General features: G+C 32.7%; 1 protein-coding gene across 1 annotated transcript in view; it reads left to right on the top strand.

The window, feature by feature from the left end:
• Window positions 1-11500, top strand: part of LOC127722033 (lysophosphatidic acid phosphatase type 6-like) — a 37407-nt gene extending 25907 nt beyond the window's left edge. Inside the window, exons 9-11 of the mRNA XM_052228883.1 lie at window positions 802-970; window positions 1836-1971; window positions 6351-11500. Of these exons, the coding sequence (XP_052084843.1) occupies window positions 802-970; window positions 1836-1971; window positions 6351-6427 (382 nt within the window). The 3' untranslated portion in view covers window positions 6428-11500. The remainder of the gene's footprint in view (window positions 1-801; window positions 971-1835; window positions 1972-6350) is intronic.
• The last annotated feature ends 8201 nt before the right edge of the window (window positions 11501-19701 follow it).

Genomic DNA, 19701 nt, shown 5'->3' with positions numbered 1-19701 from the left:
ATTGGTCCCCTACGGACGAAGTCGAAATGGACTTTAGGTTTGAACTCTGTCTGTCCATCCGTCAGTCCGACAAATCAGTTTTCCGCACTTTTTTTCTTGGTGCTTGAAGATATTGATTTGTAATTTAGTATATAGAGTCATCATGACAAGTTACAGATCAAGTTCGAATTATGTTCCAGTCTGATGATTTTGTGCAAAGTTATGGTCCTTGGATTTAGAAAATTCACTCAAATATCAGTTTTCCGTACTTTTTTCTTTGTCATGCTTGAAGATATTGATTAAATAATTGGTATATAGTTTTATCATGACATGTTACAGATCAGTTTCAAATTTTTTTCCGGTCTGATGATTTTGTGCAGAGTTATGGTCCTTGGACTTAGAAAATTCACTCATATAATCAGTTTTCCACACTTTTTTTTGTCATGCTTGGAGATATTGACTTGATATTTGTTATATAGTTTACATCATGACAAGTTATAGATCAAGTTAGCATTTTGTTCCAGTACAATGAATTCTTAACCTGTAGGGGACTATGTATTGCCATGCAATACTCTCAGAATGCTTTTTATTTGTGGGATACCAGTTTTTGTTGTTCATTTCATTTGTTCATTGGGTATAGGTCAACAGCGATTTAAATATTCAATTACGTAAAAGTTTCTTTTGGTTTGTTTGCAGATTTTGGGAAAACCATGAAATTACAATTCCCTCAATCTTTGAAAATTGATATCCATGAAAAGAAATGAATCCGCAGTCTCATATTAAGATTTGGCTATGTATTAAATGTACTTTGTCCCTTTTTAGCAATGCCAAAATGCAGATGTACTCAGCACACGACTCTACTGTTCTTCCAGCTTTAAGTGCTCTTGGTCTTGATGTGACAGAGTGGCCTCCCTTTGGAGCTGATTTAATTCTTGAGCTGTATGAAGATAGTGACAAAAATCATTATGTACAAGTTAAATATCTAGGAAAGGTAAAATTGAAATGAACAAGTGTTAAGTAGCTTTAATCTGTTTTTAAAATACTTTAACATGACAGGGTTCAGAATTGATGAAAGCTAGCAAATTGTGAGATAAAATAGTTTTTAATTAATTTACGAGTTTAAGTAGATATGAGAAGATGTGGTATGAGCCAATGAGACAACTCTCCATCCAAGTCACAATTTGTAAAAGTAAACCATTATAGGTCAAAGTACGGCTACATTATTCTAGTTTTTTAATTATATACATGTAAATGTCTAGTTTCTAAGTGGGCTTCTTGTAAACACATTAACATGTAATTGTGTATGCTAGATAGTTAAAGTATTTAGCTCACTGAATATTGAATTAGGGTTCTCACTAAGGTGAGTCCATGAGTCCTGGACTCATGAAAATCTGTCTGGACTGATCATTTTCTAAACTGATGAGTCCAAAGAGGCATCAAGGTATTAAACTGTTGTGTCAACTGACCACATATATTATCGTTTTATAACAAAAAAAACCTAAATTTAATGTCATTTCAATGCTCTATTTTGTCATGAGGACTGAAATAATAAATTATATATATAGCAATAAATTTCATAAACTTAATGGTCATAGATGATGAGTCCTGGGACTTGTCTTCAAAAACCTTAATGAGAACCATGTTGAATAAAAGGAGACTTGGATTATAAGTCAGTGTGACAGCAACACAACAGTAAAATGATTTGTTGAAGCAATATATCAAGATATTATATTTACATTTCTATAAACATGATAAATTCATCCATCAAAATTATAAACTCATTTATTCAGACTGCAAGATAGTAATTGTGCTTACTTGATGATATTATTCAATTGTTTTTTTTTTATTTTATTCAGCCACAAATTGTTAGAGGTTGTGATAAAGAGTTATGTCCCTTAGACAAGTTTTTAGAAGAAATATCACCATTTGCAATAAGCCAGAAGGAGTTCCAGGAAGTTTGTCATTCTAATATCTTGGAAGTAATTGCCAAAGGTAAATGGTTGATTACACCAGGTTTAAAAATACTATTTTAATACATGTATGAGGTGCTTCTTTCCTTTGTAAATAACAAGAAGATAAAATTCTTTATATATCTGTACTTAGCTAAATCATGGAAATTAAAAAAAAATACAGAATTGTTATAATGCATAACAATAATAAAAGAATTAATGCATAAATTTTCAAATTATGTGTACTCTCCAAATTCGAATAATATTGCATTAAAATGGAGTTTGAGGTAGGTGCTGTTTCATTTTCTATTATAATACATTATTCACACATTTATGGATTTCAGCAAGTCAATATGGCTGCTCACTCCTTAGTAACTACATGTCAACTGTGGATTTGATGTTTAGTCTTTATATTTCTTAATTTTATCCCTTGCTAGTGCTTGGGATAAAATAAGAATATAACGGCACAGGCCATGTGAAAATTTCCAACAAATCTAAGGCTCGCATGAATTATTTCTTAATTAAAGTTACCTATGGGCTGATTGCTGAATTGGTGTTGAAATTTCAGCTTTGGCAAAGAGGTTACTTGTAAACACCAGTTTTGTTTATTTTTTTGGGTTTTTTTTCTCAAAAAATATGATTTTACATGATTGATTGTTTGTCATATGTGAGGGTCTGGATTGGGTTTACAGAATAGAGAGTAATGGGCTAAAAATAAAGAATAGAGAACAATGGGGCCCTAAGATATAAATCATATAGAGTTAAAATTAAAGAATACAGGAATGAAGACCCCAATCCAGACCCTCATGTTAAATGTTCTATATCATCTTGTGTCTAAAAAAGGTGTAAATAAATTACATAGAAGCCTGTAATTCAGTAGTTGTCGTTTGTTGCTGTATATCATATTTGTTTTTTGTTTATTGTTTTGTACTTAAATCAGGACGTTAGTTTTCTTGTTTGAATTTGTTTTACATTTGTCATTTGGGCCCTTATATAGCTTACTATGCGGTATGGGTTTTGATCATTGATGAAGACTGTAGAGTGACCTATAGTTGTTAATTTCTACATGATTTGGTCTTTGGTGGAGAGTTGTCTCATTGGCAATCATAACAAGTCTTCACATTTTTTTTAAATAGAGACTATCTAAAATCTGACATCATAAACAAAATGTATGGATCGTTATTAAACATTAATATTATGATAAACTTAAAATTTGAAAAAGATATATTCAGATACCATTCCATAGATGCCAATCGCTAGAATTGTCTGTAATGTTTACCTATTTGGTCCAAAAAATCATATTGTTTCTGTCATATAAATTATTTATGGCATAGCTGTCAACTGACTGGTATTCTGGGGGTTACACCTGAGAATTTCCCCCTTTACACAGGATTTTTTTAAATACACGCCGGGTATTCAAATAACCCGGGATTTCAGAAAATGACCTGTTTTCACCCTTATTTCTGACCGGCATTGTTTCTGGTATCTAGAAGTCAAATATCCTTTAAGTTTTCTCTGCGTTTTTCCTTTGAAAAGGTTAACAATTGAAATTAAAATTTGCTTATTTACCGTGCCAATGACATGTACAGCTATCAAAACATTACATTTGATTGAAAAGTAATAATTCGAGAATTGTTTATTAAATGTACCCCAGAAAGTTGAAGCCAGTCAAGCTTGACATACAATTCTATGCCCTGATTAAAAGATTTGCCGTTTGCAAATATCAAATATCCTGTAAAAATCATTTTAAAACAATTTGAACCTTTTAATACATTTCTGTTTGAGAGAATAATTTTGTTATCACTTAAATGTAAAAGCTTTAAATCAAATCCATATGCTCTAGATATTACACTGAAAGGAAACACTAACTTCTTTCTATTTATCTTCCTCCTGTGTATAGGAGCACATTAGCTATAATTGATTTCTAATTACATGTATAGCTGGGGTTTATGACATTCATTAATGAAAAGAAGTAAACTAGTGTGAATAAAACAATAAAAGGGCATTGCTTAAGAAAGATATTTAATTAATGATAAATGTTTATATACTTAACAAATACAAAAGGGATTATTTTTAGGAAACTCAGTGGTACATGTACATGTATATATATGTTATAGTATATATAAAAAAAAACTCTCAATACTAAAATTAGACCGAAAAAGTTCATACTCGTTATGACCTGACATTTTCTTCTTCAATGCAGGTCATGACCTGCATTTTCAATTTCAGAGGTTGACAGGTATGTTATGGATTTCCGTTAAATTCATTACAGTTTATGATTTGTTCTTGCTTTAGATTTACTTCAGTGTTCTTTCCATGACTTTTTTCTGTTTTTGCTTTAAGTCCTGTTCTAATTTTAGTGCTTGAACCTTGATTATAAATGGGTTCTTTGGATTATTTAAAGTAGTGAAGGAATTATCTAAATCCATTTTTAGCTCACCTGGCCCGAAGGGCCAAGTGAGCTTTTCTCATCACTTGGCGTCCGTCGTACGTCGGCGTTGTCTTCGTCCGTCGTCGTTACCTTTTTACAAAAATCTTCTCCTCTGAAACCAGTGGGCCAAATTTAACCAAACTTGGCCACAATCATTATTAGGGTATCTAGTTTAAAAATTGTGTCCAATGACCCCGCCAACCAACCAAGATGGCCGCCATGGCTAAAAATAGAACATAGGGGTAAAATGTAGATTTTGGCTAATATCTCTGAAACCAAAGCATTTAGAGTAAATCTGATAAGGGGTAAAACTGATTATCAGGTCAAGATCTATCTGCCCTGAAATTTTCAGACAAATTTGACAACCTGTTGTTGGGTTGCTGCCCCTGAATTGGTAATTTTAAGGAAATTTTGCAGTTTTTGGTTATTATCTTGAATATTATTATAGATAGAGATAAACTGTAAACAGCAATAATGTTCAGCAAAGTAAGATCTACAAATAAGTTGCCATGACCAAAATTGTCAGTCGACCCCTTTAGGAGTTATTGCCCTTAATAGTCAATTTTTAACAATTTTTTGTAAATTTTTGTAATCTTTTACAAAAATCTTCTTCTCTGAAACTACTGAGACAAATTTAACCATACTTGGCCATAATCATTATTAGGGTATCTAGTTCAAAAAATGTGTCCGATGACCCTGCCTTCCAACCATCATGGCCGACTTGGTTAAAAATAGAACATAGGGGTAAAATGCAGTTTTTGGTTTATATCTCTTAAACTAAAGCATTTAGAGCAAATCTGACAGGTGGCAAAAATGTTCATCAGATTTAGATTTATCTGCCCTGAAATTTTCAGACGAATCCCGTTGTTGGGTTGCTGCCCCTGAGTTAGTAATTTTACAAAACTTTTGCAGTTTTTTGTTATTATCTTAGATATCATTATAATATCGAATATCTAATACTATTAATTATGATTTTAACCTTATTTTACATGATTTCCAAAGCATCAGTAAATACAGGTGAGCGACACATGCTCTTGAGAGCCTCTAGTTTTTTTCATCATGAGTAGTAAAAAAGTTATTCATTTAACAGACTGCAAATAAAAAAGAATTGTCTTAAATTCAATTTAAGGTAGAATTTTATGGAAACCTGCTGTAACAAAATAAAATACAAATTACTGAAATCTCAAAATATATCTAGGGCTATTCCATAAAAATAGATGTGAGAGGGTAAGAAATTGACTTTCATAATGCCCAAACAGCCAACATACTGCATCATTTAATTTGAGTGTTCATCTTATTTGTGGGATACAAATTTTTGTGGATTTCATTGGTACAACATGTACAAGTGAACCACAAATATAAATATTCAAAGGATTACAAATTTTCTATAGACTTGTATGCAGACTTTGGCAAAACTATGAAATCAAATGTTCACCAATATAAGAATAAGAAGATGCGGTATGATTGCCAATGAGACAACTCTTCACCAGAGAACAAATGATGTAGAAGCTAACAACTATAGGTCACCATATATACAAAGCAAGTTTTCCTCAATCCACGAAAGTAAATGAATCCACAGTACCTCAAATAGACAAACAAAAATGAATGACCCACAAACTTCCTCTCCTAACCCCTACATTGATTTTAATGAAGTAGCCCTTACTGACTATCCCCTACATTAAATTTAATTAAATAGTCCTTACTGACTACCCCCTACATTAATTTTAATGGAATAGCCCTTACTGACTACCCCCTACATTAATTTTAATGGAATAGTCCTTACTGACTACCCCCTACATTAATTTTAATGGAATAGTCCTTACTGACTACCCCCTACATTAATTTTAATGGAATAGTCCTTACTGACTACCCCCTACATTAATTTTAATGGAATAGTCCTTACTGACTACCCCTACATTAATTTTAATGGAATAGTCCTTACTGATTGCAGCAGAAATAAGTCATCATCACTGTGTATTGTTTATTTACAGAAATGTTAGAACAAGAAATAGGAGAAGTAGAAGATGAGGAAAGTAAAGAAAGATCTGACTTTGCCCCAGGTCTTTGATGATGGTGTAACTTTAGGCTTTACTTCAGGACTTTGATGAACAGTGCTTCTTTAGACTTTCCCTCCAGGACTTTAATGAATGGTGTAACTTCAGAGTTTGCTACAGGACATTGATGAAAGATGTTATTTCAGTTTGCCTAATTTGTTTCAAATTATCATGAATGACTCTGAGCTTTATATTTTTCTATGTATTAGTTATAAATTTATAAAATTATTGAGAAATCTAATTGTAGAACAAGGATTTAATCATTTGAAAGGTACAGTTGTAGGTCCATATAAGAAACATGCAACATATTCTAAAATGGTTACAATACTTATTTTTGGCTTCCGATTGTGTGATGTTTTTATATAATGAAATGGATAATTAGTTCCTGCAATTTAAGTGGGTAATCTATATTAAGTCAAGGGTTGTCTACCTTTGTGTGACTATCTACAATGCATTTTTACAAATCATTTTTCTGGTGAATTGACCTGTATGTAAAATCACAAGAAAGTTAGAATTTTCTGTAGTATTTTATGATATAAAACCATTATAATTGTAGGTTCAACAATGAATCTTTTTTCGAATGATTCTTTATACATTGAATGGCACTTAAATTTATACTGGGAACTGAGTAGTATAAATTGCTGACTTATTATTATGACTAACAGTTATTTTTCACTTGATGCATCAGTTATGTTTCCTGATTATTTTTTCTTTATACATAAACAAGCAATTATAATAGCTTAATGAATAAAAATAAAAAACTAATTTTATATCCTATAAACATGTTGGGATAATATTTCTTTATGCAGTCCTTTTGCATTTTTTCTGTCTGTCTGTTTATTCATTATTATTTAGAAATCTTTTATTGTGAAAACTCTGCTGAACAAAATAATGACAATCATTCTTACGATTTTTTAGTTTTGTATATCATATTTGATGTTGCACATTAAACAAACATATTGCTACAGTTGGAAAGTACAATGTATCAAATTTGCAATTTCCACATATTTAACATTGCCAAAATATCAAAGAGGATAACAGCCTCAGTGGTCTCGTAGTAGCATGTTCGCCTTGAGTACGGGAGGTTGTGGGTTCAAACCCCGTCTTTTAAATTGGTATTTGCTGCTTCTCCTCCAATCACCCAGCATTAAGGACTAAGAGCAAAGTCTGGTCGGCTCAGAGTTAGAATAATGTGTTGGGGTAGAGTGAAATGTCTTTCTGCTGACTGTTACCTTATGAACTCACACATTAAAAATCTGGCTCAGTGTTTCGGTCTAGTACAAAGCAGGGTTAATATTCATATTAAATTATCCTGTACTCGTCCTGAATATATTTAACTTGTGGTTGGACATTAAACAGCCATCCATTCATCCATCAAATAGTGGAAATTGTTTTTCTGAATGAAAAAATCTGGTTATTATTCTTGGGGCAGTCCTAGCTGTTTCCATGCAAAAACTTGAAAACTATTCAACCAACTGTTTTCACAATTCAAATATGTTTTTAATGATGACAAGCCAGAGGTCATGAACAATATTGATGATTTTCAATTTTGCCCTTCTGGAGTAAGTGACACTGTTAATATAAGAAAAACCCTGGTTTGCTATCATTTTGACAACTTCTCGTTGGTTATGGGGTGAGAACCCTATGTAAATACTGTAAACCAACTTATTTTCGCAGGCGATTTATTTTCGCGACTTTTGCCGAGTAGAAAAAAGCGCGAATATAAATCGTCGAGAATATGAAAAACTTGGATTTTTTCATATTTAACTACATCAATTAAAATTGAGAATCGCGAAATGGGCTTGAAAGGGCTAATTGCGAAATAAAGTATCCGCGAAAATAAGTTGGTTTACAGTATTCCAAGTGGACCTATCAATAGTTTTTTTTTTTTAAATGGGAATTTTTATTTGTTATATAACAGAACCATTTCTATATAAATTTGTCACTATATTTTAACATATTTTTTTTATTAAGTAATTTAAGCAGAACATATGGGTTTAATATTATCATTGGAATTGTGTAATTTGGTGCAATAAAATTGGTACTGTTAATGTTATTGACAATAAATGTACTATGATTGTAGATTTCTACTTCTGAATGCAGTTATATTTATATCATACAGTTTGTGCTTGCGTACTCTACCCTTAAGGCTGTTTAGAAATTTATCAGGTGTGGGGATGGAAGGTATTCAAATTAACTAAATACATGTATGGGGGGTCACATTTTCCTAGATTTTTTTAAGAATTATAAGTAAAATGAAAAGTTTTGTTTTTTGGGTGGTTGGGGTCCTAAAAAAATGCCTCCCATGCCCTCAATGCAATTAATTTTGGAACAGCCCATTTGTTAATTCCCAATAGCTCACATAAATCCACAATAACCCAAGTGTAGTATAATGTATTTATAATGTCTTTTTAAATTTTGTCAATTAACAAACAACATTTTTGTATGAATGAACTTTTTTTATTTATAAAACTTTTAGTTTTAACAAGCAATCGAAAATTCTTTTGCATAGGTAAATACTTTTCTCTCAAGTTGAAAAGAGGGTGAATGATAATGTTATTCAATATCACATTGTGTAATGTTATATTCTGTGAAACAGGTCTAAGATTAGCCCTGTGATTACCCAAAACCTGTGAAAACTCGAATTCATGTATTTAGACATGCACTTATTATTGTGGAGGCCAATCAAACCTTTCTCCCCAGAATCAGTAGGAGTGTTTGAAAAGTGTACTTTCCCATTGCATAAATACAATAGCTATTGTTCTCTGTTGAGTTCATTCAATGGGAACTTTAAATTTAACCTTCAAAAAAACAATCATTCATTGATTAATTTTGCTGAACAAAAAAATAAAGTCTTTTGCAAAAATTTAAATGAACATGTTAACTCCAACTGATTTTTGGAGAAATGTTTGAAATGTTGAAAAAAAATAAAGGGAAAAGGGGTTGAGATTTTCAAAAAAATAGTTTATCCCGGTCAAATATTTATTTGCCTGTGTCATGTCAGGAACCACATTTGTTATTGTTTTGTTCCATTTTTAGCTCACCTGGCCCAAATGGCCAAGTGAGCTTTTCTCATCACTTGGCGTCCGTCGTCGTTAACTTTTACAAAAATCTTCTCCTCTGAAACTACTTGGCCAATTAAACCAAACTTGGCCACAATCATCATTGGGGTATCTAGTTTAAAAAATGTGTCCGGTGACCTGGCCAACCAAACAAGATGGCCGCCATGGCTAAAAATAGAACATAGGGGTAAAATGTAGATTTTGGCTTATATCTCTGAAACCAAAGCATTTAGAGCAAATCTGACATGGGGTAAAATTGTTTATCAGGTCAAGATCTATTTGCCCTGAAATTTTCAGATGAATCTGACAACCTGTTGTTGGGTTGCTGCCCCTGGATTGGAAATTTTGCCGTTTTTGGTTATTATCTTGAATATTATTATAGATAGAGATAAACTGTAAACAGCAATAATGTTCAGCAAAGTAAGATCTACAAGTAAGTCAACTTGACCAAAATGTCAGTTGACTCCTTAAGGAGTTATTGCCCTTTATAGTCAATTTTTAACCATTTTTCGTAAATGTTTGTAATCTTTTACAAAAATCTTCTCTGAAACTACTAAGACAAATTTAACCAAACTTGTCCACAATCATCATTAGGGTATCTAGTTTAAAAAATGTGTCCGATGACCCCGCCCACGAAACAAGATGGCCGACATGGCTAAAAAATAGTACATAGGGAAAAAGGCAGTTTTTGGCTCATATCTCTGAAACCAAAGCCTTTAGAGCAAATCTGACAGGATAAAATTGTTCATTAGGTCAAGATCCATCTGCCCTGAAATTTTCAGACCAATCAGGCAACACATTGTTGGGTTGCTGCCCCTGAATTGGTAATTTTAAGAAAATTTTGCAGCTTTTGGTTATTATCTTGAATATTATTACAGATAGAGATAAACTGTAAACAGCAATAATGTACAGCAAAATAAGATCTACAAATAAGTCAACATAACCAAAATTATCAATTGACCCCTTATGGAGTTATTGCCCTTTATAGTCAATTTTTTACAATTTTCAAAAATTTATAAGAGGAAAACAACGGAACAACAAAAACATTGAACTGCAACAAAAACAAATGCCAACATACATAGAAACGGACTATTTTGTAAATTTTTGTAAATTTTTACAAAATATTTTCCACTGTAACTACTGGGCCAAGTTCATTATAAATAGAGATAATTGTAAGCAGCAAGAATGTTCAGTAAAGTAAGATCTACAAACACATCACCATCACCAAAACACAATTTTGTCATGAATCCATCTGTGTCCTTTGTTTAATATGCACATCTCTTGATTCTGATTTTTTAAATTTTTTTCTCTGTTTCTACATCAGAAGCAATTGTCATTGAAAACAAATTACCATGTATATACTATAGTGTACATGTCCGTCTGGTTGGGTTGATATATGACCTTGACCTCATTTTCATGGTTCATTGGTCAATGCTAAGTTTTTGTGTTTTGGTTTGTTTCTCGGGTACTATAAGCAATAGGGCCATTATAATGATTGTAAGGGGATGTGGTATTACTGCCAATGATACAACTATCCACCAACACTACTGCATAGTCATCCATTAAGTGGTCATTAAAAAAAGGCAACAGTAGTATACCGTTGTTCAATAGTCATAAATCGATTAAGTGAAAACAAATCCGGGTCACAAACCAAAAACGAGGGAAACGCATCAACTATAAGAGGAAAACAACGGAACAACAAAAACATTGAACTGCAACAAAAACAAATGCCAACATACATAGAAACGGACTATTTTGTAAATTTTTGTAAATTTTTACAAAATATTTTCCACTGTAACTACTGGGCCAAGTTCAATATAAATAGAGATAATTGTAAGCAGCAAGAATGTTCAGTAAAGTAAGATCTACAAACACATCACCATCACCAAAACACAATTTTGTCATGAATCCATCTGTGTCCTTTGTTTAATATGCACATAGACCAAGGTGAGCGACACAGGCTCTTTAGAGCCTCTAGTTGATATTGATTATTACTTGGAGAGAATGAGGGTGTGGATGAGGTTTGGGTCAAAAAAATATAGAATAGAGAATAATAGGCAACATTTTTAAAGAATAGAGAAAAATGGCTTAAAAAATTAAAGAATACAGAATTGAAAGACTCCCCATCCAGACCCTCGAATATTGGATTGAAGACAGATATTTAATTGTTTCTCTTTCATATTTTCACCACTTTTATAGTCTCGGGATAATTAAGAGGTAAATATATATAGACACCTGTTTTTTTGTTGAAGACATTGCCTATTTGATATTTTTTATTCATTTTTGTCCTTGGGTTGCTGTCTCATTGATGTAAACCCCACATGATCTTTCATTCATACTGGATATCGTTGAGTTATTTTATCTGTTCTATCTGTGTAAACAGAACACATGCCTAAACTCTTCAGTCTCAAAGGAGTTTGGTTAAGAAATGTTTGAATAAAATTACTAAATAATCATAATACATGTAATATCTTTATTTATAGAGAGTAGCTCATTCGGAGTTCAGTATTTTTGTGATTTTATTTTTAGCTCACCTGACCTGAAAGGTCAAGTGAGCTTTTCTCATCACTTTGCGTCCGTCGTCCTGCGTCCGTCGTCCGTCGTCCGTCGTCCGTAAACTTTTACAAAAATCTTCTCCTCTGAAACTACTGGGCCAAATTTAACCAAACTTGGCCAAAATCATCATTGGGGTATCTAGTTTTAAAAATGTGTGGCGTGACCCGGTCAACCAACCAAGATGGCCGCCACGGCTAAAAATAGAACATAGGGGTAAAATGCAGTTTTTAGCTTATAACTCAAAAACCAAAGCATTAAGAGCAAATCTGACATGGGGTAAAATTGTTCATCAGGTCAAGATCTATCTGCCCTGAAATTTTCAGATGAATTGGACAACCCGTTATTGGGTTGCTGCCCCTGAATTGGTAATTTTAAGGAAATTTTGCTGTTTTTGGTTATTATCTTGAATATTATTATAGATAGAGATAAACTGTAAACAGCAATAATGTTCAGCAAAGTAAGATTTACAAATAAGTCAATATAACCGAAATGGTCAGTTGACCCCTTTAGGAGTAATTGCCCTTTATAGTCAATTTTTAACCATTTTTCGTAAATCTTAGTAATCTTTTACAAAAATCTTCTCCTCTGAAACAACTGGGCCAAATTAAACCAAACTTGGCCACAATCATCATTGGGGTATCTAGTTTTAAAAATGTGTGGCGTGACCCGGCCAACCAACCAAGATGGCCGCCACAGCTAAAAATAAAACATAGGGGTAAAATGCAGTTTTTGGCTTATAGCTCAAAAACCAAAGCATTTAGAGCAAATCTGACATGAAGTAAAATTGTTTATCAGGTCAAGATCTATCTGCCCTGAAATTTTCAGATGAATCGAACAACCTGTTGTTGGGTTGCTGCCCCTGAATTGGTAATTTTAAGGAAATTTTGCTGTTTTTGGTTATTATCTTGAATATTATTATAGATAGAGATAAACTGTAAACAGCAATAATGTTCAGCAAAGTAAGATTAACAAATAAGTCAACATGACTGAAATGGTCAGTTGACCCCTTTAGGAGTTATTGCCCTTTATAGTCAATTTTTAACAATTTTTCGTAAATCTTAGTAATCTTTTACAAAAATCTTCTCCTCTGAAACTCCGTGGCATAATTAAACCATACTTGGCCACAATCATCATTTGGTTATCTAGTTTAAAAAATGTGTGGCGTGACCCGGCCAACCAACCAAGATGGCCGCCACAGCTAAAAATAAAACATAGGGGTAAAATGCAGTTTTTGGCTTATAACTCAAAAACCAAAGCATTTAGAGCAAATCTGACATGAAGTAAAATTGTTTATCAGGTCAAGATCTATCTGCCCTGAAATTTTCAGATGAATCGAACAACCTGTTGTTGGGTTGCTGCCCCTGAATTGGTAATTTTAAGGAAATTTTGCTGTTTTTGGTTATTATCTTGAATATTATTATAGATAGAGATAAACTGTAAACAGCAATAATGTTCAGCAAAGTAAGATTAACAAATAAGTCAACATGACTGAAATGGTCAGTTGACCCCTTTAGGAGTTATTGCCCTTTATAGTCAATTTTTAACCATTTTTCGTAAATCTTAGTAATCTTTTACAAAAATCTTCTCCTCTGAAACTCCGTGGCATAATTAAACCAAACTTGGCCACAATCATCATTTGGTTATCTAGTTTTAAAAATGTGTGGCGTGACCTGGTCAACCAACCAAGATGGCCGCCACGGCTAAAAATAGAACATAGGGGTAAAATTCAGTTTTTGGCTTTTAACTCAAAAACCAAAGCATTTAAAGCAAATCTGACATGAAGTAAAATTGTTTATCAGGTCAAGATCTATCTGCCCTGAAATTTTCAGATGAATCGAACAACCTGTTGTTGGGTTGCTGCCCCTGAATTGGTAATTTTAAGGAAATTTTGCTGTTTTTGGTTATTATCTTGAATATTATTATAGATAGAGATAAACTGTAAACAGCAATAATGTTCAGCAAAGTAAGATTAACAAATAAGTCAACATGACTGAAATGGTCAGTTGACCCCTTTAGGAGTTATTGCCCTTTATAGTCAATTTTTAACAATTTTTCGTAAATCTTGGTAATCTTTTACAAAAATCTTCTCCTCTGAAACTCCGTGGCATAATTAAACCATACTTGGCCACAATCATCATTTGGTTATCTAGTTTAAAAAATGTGTGGCGTGACCCGGCCAACCAACCAAGATGGCTGCCACAGCTAAAAATAAAACATAGGGGTAAAATGCAGTTTTTGGCTTATAACTCAAAAACCAAAGCATTTAGAGCAAATCTGACATGAAGTAAAATTGTTTATCAGGTCAAGATCTATCTGCCCTGAAATTTTCAGATGAATCGAACAACCTGTTGTTGGGTTGCTGCCCCTGAATTGGTAATTTTAAGGAAATTTTGCTGTTTTTGGTTATTATCTTGAATATTATTATAGATAGAGATAAACTGTAAACAGCAATAATGTTCAGCAAAGTAAGATTAACAAATAAGTCAACATGACTGAAATGGTCAGTTGACCCCTTTAGGAGTTATTGCCCTTTATAGTCAATTTTTAACCATTTTTCGTAAATCTTAGTAATCTTTTACAAAAATCTTCTCCTCTGAAACTCCGTGGCATAATTAAACCAAACTTGGCCACAATCATCATTTGGTTATCTAGTTTTAAAAATGTGTGGCGTGACCTGGTCAACCAACCAAGATGGCCGCCACGGCTAAAAATAGAACATAGGGGTAAAATTCAGTTTTTGGCTTTTAACTCAAAAACCAAAGCATTTAAAGCAAATCTGACATGAAGTAAAATTGTTTATCAGGTCAAGATCTATCTGCCCTGAAATTTTCAGATGAATCGGACAACCCGTTATTGGGTTGCTGCCCCTGAATTGGTAATTTTAAGGAAATTTTGCTGTTTTTGGTTATTATCTTGAATATTATTATAGATAGAGATAAACTGTAAACAGCAATAATGTTCAGCAAAGTAAGATTTACAAATAAGTCAATATAACCGAAATGGTCAGTTGACCCCTTTAGGAGTAATTGCCCTTTATAGTCAATTTTTAACCATTTTTCGTAAATCTTAGTAATCTTTTACAAAAATCTTCTCCTCTGAAACAACTGGGCCAAATTAAACTAAACTTGGCCACAATCATCATTTAGTTATCTAGTTTTGAAAATGTGTGGCGTGACCTGGTCAACCAACCAAGATGGCCGCCACGGCTAAAAATAGAACATAGGGGTAAAATTCAGTTTTTGGCTTTTAACTCAAAAACCAAAGCATTTAAAGCAAATCTGACATGAAGTAAAATTGTTTATCAGGTCAAGATCTATCTGCCCTGAAATTTTCAGATGAATTGGACAACCCGTTGTTGGGTTGCTGCCCCTGAATTGGTAATTTTAAGGTGATTTTGCTGTTTTTGGTTATTATCTTGAATATTATTATAGATAGAGATAAACTGTAAAAAACAATAAATGTCGGCAAAGTAAGATCTACAAATAAGTCAACATGACCGAAATTGTCAGTTGACCCCTTTAGGAGTTATTGCCCTTTATAGTCAATTTTTAACCATTTTTTCGTAAATCTTAGTAATCTTTTACAAAAATCTTCTCCTCTGAAACTACTGGGCCAAGTTAATTATAGATAGAGATAATTGTAAGCAGGAAAAATGTTCAGTAAATTAAGATGTACAAACACATCACCATCACCAAAACACAATTTTGTCATGAATCCATCTGCGTCCTTTGTTTAATATTCACATAGACCAAGGTGAGCGACACAGGCTCTTTAGAGCCTCTAGTTTTTGGATTAAACCAATTTTCAATGTGGCTCTCTAGACACAATATTAACTACATAAATAAAACATTATCAATTTACCAATACACAATGATAAACAATATATTGTATAATATATATACATTGTACATGTATAACAAAAATAAATAACAAAGGTATACATTGTGGTTAAAGTTATAAATACAACACTTTCATGTATTGATGTTCCAATTGTCTTCACAAAAATAAATTATTTTTCAGCTTTTCTTCTTTTCTTCTTAGGATATGATAAGAGCCATTAAGGCAAAACATGTGTAATGTTTTGTGTATAAAGTTCTCCTCATGCCATTTAGACATAGTAATTTTTGAACAATTCCTGTCAAACGGTATTTTTGTTAACATAATATGATGACAATTTAAAGTTTCTAACATTCAGATTTCCAGTACACATTGAATGAGGTTATAAAACTTACAGAGATAATTCCTGAGTGTGAATGTTCAATTTTCTCTGAAACTGCAAAATAAAATCTGAATTTATAGGAATAACTTAACTATTCTAATTTATTCTCTGGTCACAGATGATTTTATTGTGGGAGATCCTTAAAAGATTTCTTTTTCCAATCAGAAGACAGTGATTCCTGTTATACCTTTTGTGAAAGTACAGTTTCATATTTTTTCCACAGTTGGTAAGAGTAATGTATCAAGAGTCATTTCTTTACATCATTTTTTCTCAAATTTCAAACCTCATTTGTATAATATTTTATATTAAATCGTCTAAAAGCATCTCTGATTCTGATTTTTAAAATTTTTTTCTCTGTTTCTACATCAGAAGCAATTGTCATTGAAAACAAATTACCTTGTATATACTATAGTGTACATGTCCGTCTGGTTGGGTTGATATATGACCTTGACCTCATTTTCATGGTTCATTGGTCAATGCTAAGTTTTTGTGTTTTGGTTTGTTTCTCAGGTACTATAATCAATAGGGCCATTATAATGATTGTAAGGGGATGTGGTATTACTGCCAATGATACAACTATCCACCAACACTACTGCATAGTCATCCATTAAGTGGTCATTAAATAAAGGCAACAGTAGTATACCGTTGTTCAATAGTCATAAATCGATTTAGCGAAAACAAATCCGGGTTACAAACCAAAACCGAGGGAAACACATCAACTATAAGAGGAAAACAACAGAACAACAAAAACATTGAACTGCAACAAAAACAAATGCCAACATACATAGAAACGGACTATTTGATAACAACTGCCATATTCCTGACTTGCTACCATTAAATTAACATTAAATCTCATTGAAAAACCCATTAAAAACCTGTTAAAGGTACAAAATTAAGACCCATAAATCCGTTTTCTTTATGTTAAAACCATTAAACTACAGATCATGGCCTTGAATTTTGACAGTATTAAACCCATTCAATATATATTTAAGATATTAAGATAATAAGGACAAAATAAAAGCCGTTAAAATTTTCTTTTATGGTCATTATTTTGACATGATAAACCCTTTACATATATTTCATAGCCATTACATTGTAAGTTTCAACCCATGAAATAAACCCATTAAAAGAGTTTATTTAACACCCATTAAGCGACAATAGGTTAATGGTCATTAAAAAAAATGGTTGGAAATTAAAACTTAATAGTCATTAAAGGTACAAAATTAAGACCCATTAAAATAAAATTACCGAAATAAATGGGTTTTGGCCTTGTTTAATGGCTAACTTTAATGGCTGTCAAATTCCCATATAAATGAAATCATGGGCTGTTTTCTTCACTTCTGTCAAAGCATTTGGAGGTGTGTGAAGCAAGAAAGACTAAGACGCCCATACAACTAAAGTCGAAGACTCAAAAAATGCATTCGCAAGCTAATGGCCATGACCTTCCTCCCAGTAGCGGTTGTACAACAAAATGTTCCTTTGTGCAAGATGTAGAAACTTATGCACGAGACACCATGATTTGGGAGTCCTTCTGCTATATTATGAGCGTAATTGACCGTTTCAGAAACTAAAGGACTATGGGTAATTTAATTGTTAGTACCTTAAAATTAAAGAAACGTCACTTCATTGGTTGAGTTTCCATTGTTTTTACAAATCTGTTACTTTTTCCCATTATAATTTATGAACAGATATTTTATCTTTATTTGTATAGTCATCTCGTAATTTGAATGGTCAATTATTGTCCGAACTAATCTGCATATTAAGTTAACACATTCACTATGTGCCTGTCCCCAAGTCAGGAGCCTGTAATTCAGTGGTTGTCGTTTGTTGCTGTATATCATATTTTGTTTGTTGTTTTGTACATGAATCAGGCCGTTATTTCTCTCGTTTGAATTGTTTTACATTTGTTATATCCGGGTCTTTTATATTCAATATGGGATTAGCTCATTGTTGAAAGTCGTACGGTGATCTATATAGTTATTAAGTTCTACGTCATTTGGTCTCTGGTAGAGAGTTGTCTCATTGGCCATCATACCACATCTTCTTATCAGCATAGATTATCATTACAATCCAGACCTTCGTAAAGAACAAACACAGAGAAGAGAGATATACCAAAGGGATATTCAAAATCAACGGTCGAAAAAATACAGACAACGTCATGGCAAAAAAACGAAAACCGATGAAAAGACAAACAACAGTACACAAAACACAACAAAGAAAACTAAAGACTGACCTACAATCGGGGTTGATCTAAGGTGCTCTCACGCCTAACAGACTGCGAGCTATGGAGTGAAAATTAGTTTCATCGTTTGTTATGAAACATATAGATTATCACATGATACATTATTAGACCGGTTCCTTGTCATTTATCTGTTTAGCTATGAGAACTAGGGTGGCTCAGATACTCGTATCTTGTAATGGTAAGAACCAGCCTAGATCATACCACAATCATACCACATCTTCTTATTTTTATAGATACATAGTATACAAGTTGTATGCAGTAAACTACAATACGAATATTATAATGATTATATATATATAGCACCAATAACGTGGTGACCGTTCCCGCCTGAAAAAATGTTTTTGACTGAAATGCGCGTGTTTTATCGACGGTAAAAACGTGCATGCTCATTTCTTGATGATTCGAAAGCGCATGGTTATTTCGGGGTTACTGTATCAAAGATTCTTGATGTATCAAAGATTCTTGACTACATGAAATAAAAAAAAAAGCAAACTGTGTTTTTAATGAACATTGATCTACTACCCTTGAGGCGAAAATGTTCAAATAAAAAAAATCAACCAATTATAGTATAAAATGAAAACAGACAGACAAAGGACAATCCAAACACGTCAGTTTTGGCTAACGTACAAACAATTGAAACGCGTAATCGATATATTTTTATTTTGCATTTTATAGAATGAAACAAATAATTTTGGAAATATGATAAAGAACTTATTTGGAGCTATGAAACGAAGGCATCTCCAAAATCAACCGATGATGAAATACACAAAACGACACCCAGAGCTCACCACACGATCCTCAATGGAACAGAAACTACTTACCAAAGTCAGATGGCCACAAAAAAAATCAGAGCAATCAAATCGGAAGGGCACATCATAATGTCAAAATATCTTATTTAGAACATATAGTAGAACGAGACAAGGACCAAGATTTGATCATGATTCGGAGTGTCGATATAAAACCGCAATGTAAGATCTTTTCTTGACCGAACAAGAAGAAGGTACAGACCCGAGATACCAGCATCAATAAATGACGTTGACATTTTTTGACATTGGCGTGTAACGTTAGATAGGAACCGCTTTCTGAGTAAATTTGATAATGCATGGGGCATTGTTGTTTTTATCACGACACAAGCACTCCACTTTTTGAGTCAATGTAACGATATCTATTTAAATTAATACCAGGTTCTTACAAGCAATTCCTTCGCAT

The sequence above is a fragment of the Mytilus californianus genome, unplaced genomic scaffold (genome assembly GCF_021869535.1).
Source record: "Mytilus californianus isolate M0D057914Y unplaced genomic scaffold, xbMytCali1.0.p SCAF_12, whole genome shotgun sequence".
NCBI classification, from domain to species: Eukaryota; Metazoa; Mollusca; class Bivalvia; order Mytilida; family Mytilidae; genus Mytilus; species Mytilus californianus.
Note: the sequence above shows the minus strand (reverse complement) of the source record. Positions and strands in the feature narration are given on the sequence as shown.